This window comes from Thunnus albacares, chromosome 7 (genome assembly GCF_914725855.1).
Source record: "Thunnus albacares chromosome 7, fThuAlb1.1, whole genome shotgun sequence".
NCBI lineage: Eukaryota > Metazoa > Chordata > Actinopteri > Scombriformes > Scombridae > Thunnus > Thunnus albacares.
The window spans coordinates 23,195,367-23,208,254 of record NC_058112.1 but is presented as its reverse complement, the minus strand read 5'-3'; the positions used below and the strand labels follow the sequence as shown (position 1 = coordinate 23,208,254).

At 40.1% G+C, this 12,888-nt stretch overlaps 1 protein-coding gene across 4 annotated transcripts in view; it reads right to left on the bottom strand.

Annotated features, from left to right (window-relative positions):
• LOC122985946 (contactin-1a-like) overlaps positions 1-12,888 on the bottom strand; it is a 71,026-nt gene that overhangs the window by 24,109 nt on the left and 34,029 nt on the right. For all 4 annotated transcript variants that reach the window (XM_044356983.1, XM_044356982.1, XM_044356981.1 and 1 more), the window contains exons 3-4: positions 9,195-9,329; positions 6,727-6,765 (exon numbers count right to left, since the gene is read on the bottom strand). In XM_044356983.1, the coding sequence (XP_044212918.1) occupies positions 6,727-6,765; positions 9,195-9,249 (94 nt within the window). In that variant the 5' untranslated portion in view covers positions 9,250-9,329. The remainder of the gene's footprint in view (positions 1-6,726; positions 6,766-9,194; positions 9,330-12,888) is intronic.

The window sequence follows — 12,888 nt, the reverse complement described above, 5'->3', positions numbered from 1 at the left end:
ATCTGCCTTTTACACCATCAACACACGTACAATTAGCCCCGATTACTCATTAAAACAGACAGACATCACAAGCAGTGGCATGAATAAGACATAAACACAATGCCAGGCTATGAATAAGCAATGAGGCAAAATATTCCCAAATGCTGATTATTCTCTCAGATCAAGAGTGTGTGTAGGTGACTGCGGGAATACAAATGAAATGAAGCGTGTGCGTATGTGTGTGTGCACATGTGTGTATTCCCCTGCGTCTCTTGAGTTCTAAGAGAGCACAGCTGACACCTCAATGGGGAGAAGCTTGCTCTTTCAGACAGTAATATCCTGCTTCTATCCGATCTTTCCAACTAGGCCTGCATTGGCGCTTAGGATTCACTTTGAAAATGTCATATTGACAGATAGTGTGCAACCTTTCGAAACCTGAACAAAAGAGGCCTAATTCATAATATCCTGCCACCTGAAACTGCATTCTCACTCCTATTTACCACAACAAAAACAGATAAATTTAGAATAATAAGTAAATAAAGCGAGAACCCGATACATTCCAGCAGTCGAACATTTGGTGAGCGCTTGACATCTATGTACAGTAATCTCCCAATACTGACTGTGTAATTTAACATCAGTGAACCAGATACCACTTCTGCTGTCAGGAGGTAAAAGGAATTAAAAAATGAACAGTAGCAGGTTAGTTGTACCCTTCTCGCACCAGGACGGCCAACCAGGAGGCAGCAATTAAGACATTAGGAGAATCCATTCCAACTCACACACTCTAGCAGCCAACCATGTGCAAGTGCTTGACATTGATGCAAATCCCAAGGACTCTCAATTACTGCTAGCTGAGAGAGAATTAAACATACTATAAATGGGGCAGTGTGGGGCTGATGGGAGGCAAATTAAGTGAGAAACTATGTTCTGGGAACAAGGGAGAAAGAAAAAAAAGCACAAAAAAAAGAGAAGGAATTAGGCTCACGAGGATGAGGGATATATTAGAGTAAAGGGAATATAGTGACCCTATTCTACTGTTGCACTTAAATTGCTCTGCATGAGTGTCAGATAAATGCTTTGCATGTAAATATGAAATATAAATGTGGGATGTGCTGGAGGAGGGGAGACACTGAGGCTCTGGTGCAGTGCTGAAATAGCAGTCTGAGTGTAACTAGGAGAAATGAGAGCTGGTGCCGTTCCTATCCTTCCCCTGTAATGTGGGATGTGACAGATGGTGGAGGGGAGTGTTAAAGCAGGCCACATAAGGCCCACTGCCTGGAGACACACACAGGCCTCTTCCATTCTATCTGCTTCGTTTCACTCTCTCTGTCTATCGGTCTCTAACTCGGCCTTACTTGCCTCTGTCCTCTATCCTTCTTTCTAACCTATATTCAACTGTCATGCTCTGCTTCTTTTTTTTTTTTTTTTTTTTTACCTTTCCTTGATTTCCTTCCACAACTACTTTCCCTCTAAGGATCTTGAACTCTAGTTTTTAGCCACGCTAGCCGCATGGCTCTAGGCAAGGCACTGTTGGTCTGTCTATCAGTATGTATGTCCATCACTTTGATACTGACTGAAATATCTCAGCATGTATTGCATGGATGGGCTTCAGATTCTGCATGGAAATGCATGGTCCGACAATGTATCCTACTGACTTTGTTGACCCCCTGACTAGTGCTACCATGAGGTTGACATTTTTGACATTTAATGAAATGTCTGAACAACCACTAGGAAGATTGCATTGAAATTTGATATAGATATCCATGGTCTCCGTAGACCTGATGACTTTTCATTTAGCCTCGTAATAAACGTTCATGTATCCAGTAAATTATCTCAACATCTACCTGGTGGATTGAATCCTAACATTCAATCTACCAGGTCAGGGAACTTAAGTGATCCCCTGACTTGTCTCTACAACCAAATCTTTCAAATTAGTGGGATATTTACAAAGACTACAGATGTAAATGGGGGCAGCCACAGTTCATCTGATTTGCTTAAAGTGCCTCTAAAGTTCCTCTGTTTTGGTACTTGTTGTGCTTGCTTGGAAAGTAATGATGGGCAAAAAAAGTGTAAGTAGTAGTCTATTTAATTACTGGCCACATCAATCATGTCACACTGGACTGGACCTGCTATGAGCCATTAAAAGTCAAGAAAATAAGCAGGAGGCAACTACAGGAAACAGAAAGTCGTGTGAAAACTGTCTCTAATGCTCTCATCATCGCTCTTTCTCTCTTTCTCCATCTCCCAAATCCTCCCACTCTCAGTTGCCCAGTGAATTCACACGTAAACTCTTTCCACCCTCAATCCAAACATGCCTGATATGTTTTGTCCAAAACACAGGAGATCTCTTTCCAACTCTGCACCACCCTCCAAATCTCTGTTTTATTCTCTCTCCTAATCTGTGTGTCTCTCAAGTTCTCTTCTTCCCTGCATCAAACCCTTCCTCTTATTCCTCTTTTGGCACTACTTGACTGTGGATGCACTGAGTTGACCTGTTTAACAGGCGAGTAATTATTTACACAATAGTCAATGGAGAGATCTTCTCAGATACACACACACACAAAGAAAGAAAGAGGGACAGTTACTCTCAATAAAGGCCACATCTGTATAAAGAGAGGACGGAAGATTCACACACACACACTGTAGTCTGAGGCTATGTGTCTCCAGGGTTTGCTGGAAGCGATCTTCCTCTGGACAGACTTCATTATCAAACAGACTCCTATTCAGCTGAAGAGTAGGTAAGTTTAGACTTTCATTTGAATTTGAAATACCATAGCCTGTTATTTTAGGAGCCTTCTATCTTCCCTAGCATCAGTTTATTATGAGGCATCAATTATTCATTAAGGTTTAGTTATAATTTTAGGTGCATGACAATGATTTGTTGACTTGAAACTGTATAATACTGCATAATAAAATATACAACAACTATAATCAGTCCAATTTGTTGAATGTTTTTTTTTTCTAAATTTCCAGCTGTTTCACAGTCTATAGTTCCATTTTTGTTTTAATATCTAAACAGTCACATTCTGTAATTACACACAGTCCCAGAAGAATACAATCCTATTTACTTTACACACAGCTGTGTGCTATCTGCAGCTTGGCTTGTTTGCATGACCAAGAGTGTGTCCAAGTGGGACAGATAACATATTGTTTCCTGGAGGCAACAAAAGCACAGTGTAGCAATAATTACCCACAAGCCCCTGAGCTACATAATGAGGCATTCTGGAAAACCAAATTGTCTCCAGAGTGAAAAATCTACTTTTTTTAAATTTTATATGTTTAATAAATAATATTCAATTATTCTGTGTCACTGCAACCCTAATTATTTTTGCTGAGGTGTGGACATAAGAGTGTCGGTGTCAGTCAGAGTATGCTCAGTGTAGTGCCAGCTGTGCTATCACAACTGCTGTCAAAACGAATTATTGTCTGAAATGGCAACTGCAACAGAGCAGAGGTATTCAGACAGGATACACTGTATTACGAGGTTAATCCCAAAGGTTTCCACAGGCCAAGATGCATATTAAGATTATTAATACTTGACCAAATATCAGTCTTCAGACCATCAAAAACTCACTTGTAGCTCGTTTCTTCGAGGCAAACAGCAGCCTGGACATAAGTCACCAACAATGGATTACAACTTTTCATGCCATGAAAAGTATCGAAATGTCCACGAAAACTTCTCAACAAATCAACCTGCAGCTTAATCCACCTCTCAAGCTGTTTATCCATCTGTTCAGCAGGTCCCATACACTCGTATTCTCCCCAAAGTACTATATCTAAATCTTTAAATACACTGCCAGGCAGGCACTAAAGCCATCATGCACACTTGCTCAAAAGCTCAACAAGGTCACATCTTAGGAGGTACCTGTCAATACAAAGTATTTAGATATTTAAAATCTCTATTACCACACTGCGTAGAACTCAGTGGGATCATTTATATGAAAAGAAATGCAGGGTAAGGGATTTCTGTAGAACCAAAAACTTAGTCTGTTGCTCCCTGTGACTGAATAAATGCAACTGATAGTTGAAATACTGAATTTTATTATGTAAATTCATTGAATTAATAAGGTTAGTATATCCGTCTGAAGTATTTAGTAGTGTTTGACATATGGCTGGACAGCTGAGAAGTGATTTGATGAGTCTCTGTTGACATTGTGATACTTTTTCAATGCTGTGAAATCAACTTTTTATAGCTGTTTAATCCTGTAGGAGGTGATTGTTTGGTACTGAAGAGACAGATACTGGGTGGAGTATCACTCTTACGGCAGAATGATGGGAATTAACATCGCTGTGGGCTGAACGATCACTTTTTCACTTGTAAGGAAAAAGAGGGATTCTGAGTGTGTCCCAGCTGGAAGGCTGCGGCGCCTACACAATGTAGGCACTGCGGCCTTTGAGGAGCGTGGTATTGACTATGCCTCCTCCTATGACAACGCTTTCATCTTTGTCCAAGTTTGACAAAGAGTTCAAAATTATAAATCCTATGCTGCATTTTCTCATATATTTTAGTGCTGTATGACCTTAAATACTGTTTTCTATTTATTGGACTGATGTGTGCAGCATCAAAAAACATTAGACACAGGCTCGGCTATATCATGCTGTGTTCATTCTGCAGACAAGTGGACATTATGTCGACATGTCCAGAAAATGACACTCTATGGAGACGCAGGCACTCCATACAGGTACACAGACTGCAGAGATAATCTACAGCCCATTCTTCATAGAGAAGAAAAGAGAGTGAAAGGGGTGAAAACATGTAGGAGGGACCAACAGAAAAAAAATGATTCCTCTCCTCGCTGGATCCATCAACAATTCAACCTGCATGCAGCATCATAACTTGTTCCCAAGCAACACATCAGCAAGCCTTCCTTTTTCCAATTTACCACTTGCTGACAGTCTGCCTCCACTTTATTTTCCCCCCACAGACTTACACACATTGAACAAATTTTATGCAGATAGTAAACACGGACAGTACAGTAACAACCGCTACTACAAACTAGAACAGGAAGGTACTCTGATTGATCATATCTCAATTGATTATTCAACCCATCTAAATAAACTAGTAAGACATTTAAAGTAATGAATACAGATGCAGTTTTGAAAATCAAAGCTTCAACGTGTAACATTTGATCTTTCTTTTGCTAACATACTTGACTTACCCTACGACTGTCCCCTGATATTCAAGAATGACCCGCAATAATGGATGGGTTAGTATGAAAATCCCAAAGGGTTAAAAATAAATACACAATGAGACATTCAGGGATAAGTAATTATACAAATACATTCAGAAAATGTATAAATTAGTCATGCAGCCTTATATCATCCATCTCATCCATCATACCCACATAGCCCCACAGTAGCTCTACTACAGTTTCTGGCTCTAATGACCATCCTTGACTCATCTGCGGAGTCTTGGATTTTAACCATCTCCAGTAGGATTAATGTACATCTGCAAGTTGGAGGAATACAGAAATAGCAACAGTGGAAAAGAAACATGACCTCCAAATAGATTTTCATTAGTTCTGTCCTATTGTGGAACATGAGAAAGGGAGCCGTCTGTCACTGCCTGTCCCTTAACGAGTCCTGACAGGCAGATACTATTGTCGTTTCACCACCTCAGGGGCCGCATTGGGCAGAGGCAGGGCAGAGCCGCAATTGAGGCCTATTTAGAGCTGACATACTTCTGTTATTTGTGTTTGTGTTTTTTTGGTTCTCATTGTATTTTGTAAAACAGCAGAATATTAAGGTGTAGGTGGAAATTTGGAAAGACAACAGGAAATTGTGAAACACTAAAACAGCGGCTTTTCTTTTCACTATTAACAATTGTTATGTCTTTTAAGTATTTTAAATGTCTTAAAACATATCTGAAGGAGTTCTTTAATGTCAGTAAAAGCTCTTGTGTGAGAATTGTTTTAAATTAAATTAAATTTTAAATAATACAATCAGCAATAACAAGTCACTGGCCTTACTGTGCTCAAACAGATCTAGTGGCGTAGCCTTGACCATGAATCACAGCATACTTGCTCCTCTGAACTCCAAGGTCAAAACCTCATCAAAGCTGCCTAAATAGGTGCAGCTTGTTTGTCTCTGGTTTGAACAATTAAATGGAAACAAGTCGTTGACTCATGGTGCTATCCAGGAATCACGTTTCAGGTGTTTACTTGTTTGGTCTTGGTTTGAATGAGAAGCTAGGAATCCTGTGAATTCCTCAAGGACACTTGACAAAACACGTCTGTAGACTCTTCAACATTTCTGGTTATTAAACATTTCTTTGTAACCTCTCGTAACCAGGTCGCCCTGAGCTCAAAACCTTATCGCAACTGACATACATTTCTTTGAGAAACAGACAACAGTTCAATCCTGTCCCACAAAAGAAATCTATGGACATTAACAGTGATGCAAATGAAAAAATAGTGGGTGAATGTAGGGCAAAAGCTGTGAATTGCATTTCCATTCGACTCTGACTTTGAATGAAGTGATTGGCAGAGCCTCTTGGCTAAATTGTGGTGTTGCAACACCTGTTGTACATTGTGCAACATTCAGCTGGAGAGAAATGGGAATGGCTAAAACATGCTGTGTCTATATGTGTGTCTGCTGAATGACTCACTCAGGGAATAACACTGGCCAAAACCATCTATTTTCATCATTATTGAAAACTCTGCTAACATTACAGTACAAGTACAGGAAGATTTTTTATGACATTGGAAGAAATAACAATTACTATTTGTTATTATAATCAAGTCTTACCTCCATAAAAGTCAGGTACCTCCCCATGCATCGATGCATCTGTAACAGTTAACAAAGGAAATCATGTCAGCATATTTAATCGTGACATTGCACATATATGAATGCTAATATTGATATTCTGATTACTTCCTGTGTTCTTAAATTTTAGGGTGTATTTCTCTCAATTCTCACAGGATAAATTGAAAGTGGATTAAAAGGTATGATCCAGAGGGTTTCTTCAGAGCGGGGCAGGTCTTTGATAGAATCCTTTTTAGCTTCTGAGAATGTGATGAATGGCTGGAAACTCTGCTTTTTGACTGAAAGACTACCTCGGGCTAAATGCCAACTCAGTGGAATCTACTACATCCTGTCCTTCACCATAAAATACAAAACTCAAAACAACTGTGGTTGGCCTTAGATGAATGGGTTTATACACTATGTGTTGCTGTATTCACGTAACACGCTACTGTACACTAGAAGGTAGAAAACAATCCCAGCAACCTGATGCTTCAACAATAATTGTATAGGAAACACTCACTCCATGCTTTAGTTGTAGGATCGTGTTCGCTTGACTCTTGTTTTGCTGTCATCACATTAACCATCAAACTTTTTCCTTGTTGGGGCTAAACAAAAATGTCAAGCCAATGTTCTCTACCCTCAGTAATGACCTGAGTCTGCTGTTTGGCTGCTGTCTGTTTAGATAGAACAGCCATCCAGTTCAGCCCTGTGTAGTTAGACTCTGTATACTGAGTGTATTGTATGTGTGCAATGCAACCATGTACTGTATATGGTGTTTGTGTAAAGCTAAAATTATATTTTCTGTGTCTGCGAGTCCGTGAGTCTGCGAGGGTCCGTGTGACGCAAATTTTGTCACCAGAGGGTGTACATGTAGGCTCTATGCAGACATACGCATATCTCTAACTTGTTGTGACAGCGTGGACTTGTCCACAACGGTCCACACGGTCACAACACTGTCTTCCTGTAGATGCTGGTCCACTGTGAATGTGTGGAACGCGTCCTCCAAGCAGACTCTAGAAGGTAGTATAAACAGAATAACTACCTGTCCGTGGTGTACGCGGCTGTCCATGTACGCGCTCGCTAAGGAGTATAAATGAAGCTTTAGTTTATCTGCCCAATGCTTTTCTGAAGCCGTATGTGAGTGCACTGTGAGTAGGATATCCTAAGCTTTAGCTGTAGTGCTGTCAAAACGTTTGGTGAACTCAGCAACAATGACTTAAGTATATTCCCATGGAAAAAGGGGGAAGAAAAGAGGAAAAAAGATAAATCCCTTAGATTTCAAACTCTATTTGAGAAAGATGAGTTGTGAAACCAAAAGAATTCTCAATCCAAGCTTCTTTTTTTTTGGTTCATGTTGAAATCAAATTGGAAACAAGAGAGAATAGCCCAAGGTATGAGAACACAGAGGAGGTTGTATCTTTTTTAGACAGGTCATTTTCAGGCCTGCTGTGTTCTGTCCACTTTACTTTGCTTCCAGCATAGCTGACTGCACAGCAGTTTCACAAAAAAGGAATGAAAACCTGCAAACTCGAAGCCCTCGAAGGCAGGCGATTGCCAAGCCTGGCCTATCAAATACACATAAATTTTGCAGCTTTTTCTACAATTTTTGCCCCTTTTACAGTGAGCCTTCAGATGTGTCTCATACCTTAAATGTATCTGGGTCTAATTTTGTTTTATCACATTTACATCTTACATCTTTACAGTCGTCAGTGAAACATATAACTGCCAACATCATTACATTTACTATGTCCTTTGAAGCTGGCAGTTAGCAGCTTGTTAGCGCCTTGTCTTATCTGCTCCCCATGCATGAAAGGACTGACAATTCAGTTTTGACAAGTGTGTTACTATCCAAGTTGCCTCCTACCTGTGTGAGTTTTTTATGCTTTGAGGCTATAGCCACTAATCAAAGTTTGTCTGTTTCTGTAGTTGCTATGCATACATATCTGTATGGGACATATTGCACTGAAAGTTTGTTAGCGTCAAATGAATGTCTGACAACTGGATTTTTGGACATTGATACTTGAAAGATGAAGGACATACAAGAGTCAAGCTAGCTCAAGCTCAAGCGAGCATAGTTCCTTTGATTTCTGAGTGTTGCTCAAGGGCAACATTTGAAAATAAAATTCTCTATGAGCACACTTCTACTATTGCTGAACTATTTCCACATTTTTTTATGTATCACTGATGCCAAATAAGTCAAAACTCTGAGATTCACATATGTTTATTTGAACTCTAGCTGTGAGCTGAAAAATGTAATCATTCGTCGGGTCATAAAAATAATCAAGAGCTCTATATAAAGCAGAATGACTGCCACACTAAAAAGGAGTGCAAAGTCTGTTTTTTTTTTTTAGAGATGTGAGGCTTTCATCCAGCAGTAGTAGTAACGCAGTATCTCAAAATATCTTTTAACACATTCTGAGAATTGATTTAGCCATTCCCTTTCAACTGAATGTGCGCAGCATGCTACTGACCTGCAAGGGAGAGTGAGAGGAGCAGGAGATCTAGGAGCAGGGTGAGGTGCAGCATGATGTTGAAGTGAGAACCACCTGGTGGGGTTACAGCTAGAAGCTCAGCTGATGGAACATTAGCAGGACCTCCTGTTTTTCCTTAAAAAGACAAAAAAAAAAAAGAGAGAGAGAGTCAAATGATGGAAAAATCTTTATAAAAAAAACATGTTATTGTTTGCTAAAACTGTGAATTCACAGTGTTTGCTATTTATTTAGTTTCACAATATACATTCACTTGAATGAGAAGGTGTGTCCAAGCTTTTGACTTGTACTGTATAAACTGGTTCTGCATATAGAGGCTGATGACCAGTTAAACAATGAACTGCGTGATCTGTTTTGGCTGCGTCTGTGTTGCAGGAAAACATGAATGCCTGTTTCCCATCAAACCAATATTCACATTAAAAGTCAGGAAAAAAAGCTTTTAAAGGATAAAGTCGAAATCAGTATTAGTACCAACAGAAGATATACGCCTCACATGGCAGCCTTACTATATATGTGATGTTTTCTGTTTCAGGATGTCATAGCACATGACAAGCTGTACCAGCCAATCTCTGCCTCCATGCGGACCGCAAATCGACAGTGCCACAGGCCCGCATCATCTTTGCAGTATCTCTGCTTCCTGTCAGCCCCCGAGGTACAAGCTCCTTGATAGGTTTACGCTTGATGATTGACATTTGGACAGTTGCCAGAAGAAACCCTGAGCATTCTGAGCAGGCATCCCACGGCTCATTCACTGCCCTCGAGATGTAAACACCACACCAATAAACACCAGCATGGCACCAGCTCTCAACCTCACGCCCAGTAACACAATATGAAAAGCAACAGCTGTCTGGGTGAGGAAACACCAGGAGCACTGACAGAGACGAGAGGAGAGATTATTACTATTATTTCATGATGTTCATTTTCTACATATAGTTAATATTATAAATCAGATCAAACAGAAAATATTTGAAGTGTTTAGAATTATTAGTTTTATTAAACATAACATTTTTTAGTTTTTTACTAAATAACTAACCCAGTTAATCATTTAATCATTTATAATGCTCTCAGAAATAACTCAGAAGGGAAACTAGATGGGGAAAACTGATGTGCCAGGTGCAGGTGAGATAAAAACAATGAGTGTGTAAATTCTTAGCATAACACCAAGTCTGAGAAAGAAACTCTTTTATTTGCGCCATGATTTTTGTCACCGTCATTCATTTCCAGTGCTTCATGACGAGCACTCTTTTTCAGTCAAAACTCACAACCTAATATAACACCTTTTCCTTGTATCACAGTGCAGAACAGCAGTTCAATATTAGCCAACCTGTCCATTCATTCCCAGGTTGTGCTGGATGGGTGTGTTGATTAGAGTGTAATTGAACATGAGGCAGACACTATTGATTCTTTTTGCACAGCCTGAGGTCTCAGCTGGCGGAGACTCAGAGGTGTGACAGTAGGATTGAGACCTCAGCGTTCACCAGACAAATAGAGTCCTATTACAGAAAATGGATAATGATAGAAGAGACACCGTGTAATATGTGAGCTTTGCATGACACAAACGCAATCGTTCACACAGAACTCTAAGACGCAAAAAAAATGAAAAAGACAAATGGTCAGGCGTAATGTACATGCATATAGAAACACCCATGCATCTACACCGCACGCACAATAAGTTGGACATAATGTCCGAGCTGTACAGCTGCAGGAAAGCAATACTGAGGGGATTTCATCTTCATGCTGGCCTGTATCCTAGCAACACCTTTCAAAAGGAGCAGTTTGTGTGCTGCGGGGGACCTTTTGTGACCGGCAATGAAACTATGCAAACACTCATTTTAATCTGGAACAACACTGCTGTTGTGGAACGAAGAACTACGGTGCTCTGCTGATCTATTAAAGACATTCATCTTTTGAAGTCAGAAAAAGCACGGAAAAAAAATAAGTTTATTAAAAGTCACTCACTCTTTCCCTCCCTCCATCTACTTCACTCTACAGCTATATTGCTACTGTAAGTATAATTTCTGTAACTCATAAATCAAAAATGATTTTAATAGATGCACTTAGGAGATTAGAGGAAATAGCATGGAGCCTTATTATAGCATCACAGTACATAGCGAAACAACCATGTATCCCATCTATCACATTAAGAACCGTCACTGAATTGATACACTGTAAAAAACCATCAGACCAGCACCACACAGAAAGGCAGCATGTTCTTATAATCAGTATTAATGGGGCCCCCTACCTCTCCTGTCCTATCTTAGCAGCCTGAATGCATGTGATGACAGCGCTCCAGTCATCACAGTAAATCACGAGGCCCATTTGAGACAGCCCTCAAACAAGGCCATTTCTTCTCCCCCATAAATCACACCCTAGACGCTGCCAGAGCTATTACTGCTTTTGGTTTGATTCTGGTGTTTTTTTTCTTGTCGTGGAGCTTTTTTTTTTTTTTCCCTTTGCAAGCTTTGCTCACTGAATTTCAATCTCTTTCTCTCTACTTTTACTCCCCTATAAATTCTCATCACTCAGAAATCAGAAATCATATTACGTCGCATAGAGGCTGCAGGGGGCAGATTCAGAGATTTTACCGCCGCACTCCAATGACCAATACTTTCATTTGTGCTTTTTATCATGACCCCAAAACCCCCTTAGGGCGCTATAGGCTAAGCGAAAGTGAGTGAAACCCCTCCTTTTCTGTGCTTGGCCTGATGTGCGCCGCATAATCGAGTGTGGAACTTTATGGAAACGTCTTCCCTTATCAGCTGAGGCAGATCCAGTGATGTGGGGGAGGAGGAATGAAGACAAAAGAGGATCGGGTGGAGGAGAGGATGATGGAGGGGTCAGAGTGGTAGACTTCAAAAACAAGATGTTGCACCAACAAACCCACTCATCCCCCCACCACCGCCACTACGATTTATACACACAGACACAATCAACACCACCACCACCACAATCAGTCATTAACATCAGATTTGTGATAATCCCGCAAGAGGGAAGCTAAGATGGGGTTAACGCTGGCTTGGTCTTAATCAGTTGAAGAAGGGAAAATGTGCACCACTTAGAGACAGTGTCAGCTCCTGCAGCATCCCAGTAATGTCTCAATTCCATAAGGATGTAAACGTTTCTAGCATGTAGTAAAGACAGGAAGAGCTGTTAGGAGCTAAAACAATTAGTCAATTCATCTATCAGTCAATCAACAGAAAATGAACCTGCAACTATTGTGATAAGGGATTAACTGCATCAGTCATTTATTGACCAAAAATTTAAAAACATTAATTCTTTCCAACTTCCAACTGTAAAGTAAATATCTTTGGGTTTTACATCTCCTTGGGGTTGGAGAAATTGTAACAGGCATTTTTTTCTGACATTGGAGCATAGCTTAGCATAAATTCTGGTGAGCAGATTTTGTTACCTTTGGACAGAGCCAGGCAAGCTGTTTCCCCCTATTTCCAATGATCATGCTCAGCTATGCTAACCAGCTGCTGACAATAGCTTTAGGAATAAACTGTGCAGACATGAGAGTGGTATCAATTTTCTAATCTAACTCTAGGCAAAAAAGTAAATAAGCATATTTTCCAAAATGTCAAATTTGACCATAAATTTTGGAAGAGAATCAGCTGGTTATTGTGTGATTCACTTATTTATGCCCCCGCAGGACAATTTATTAGCACTTACACTG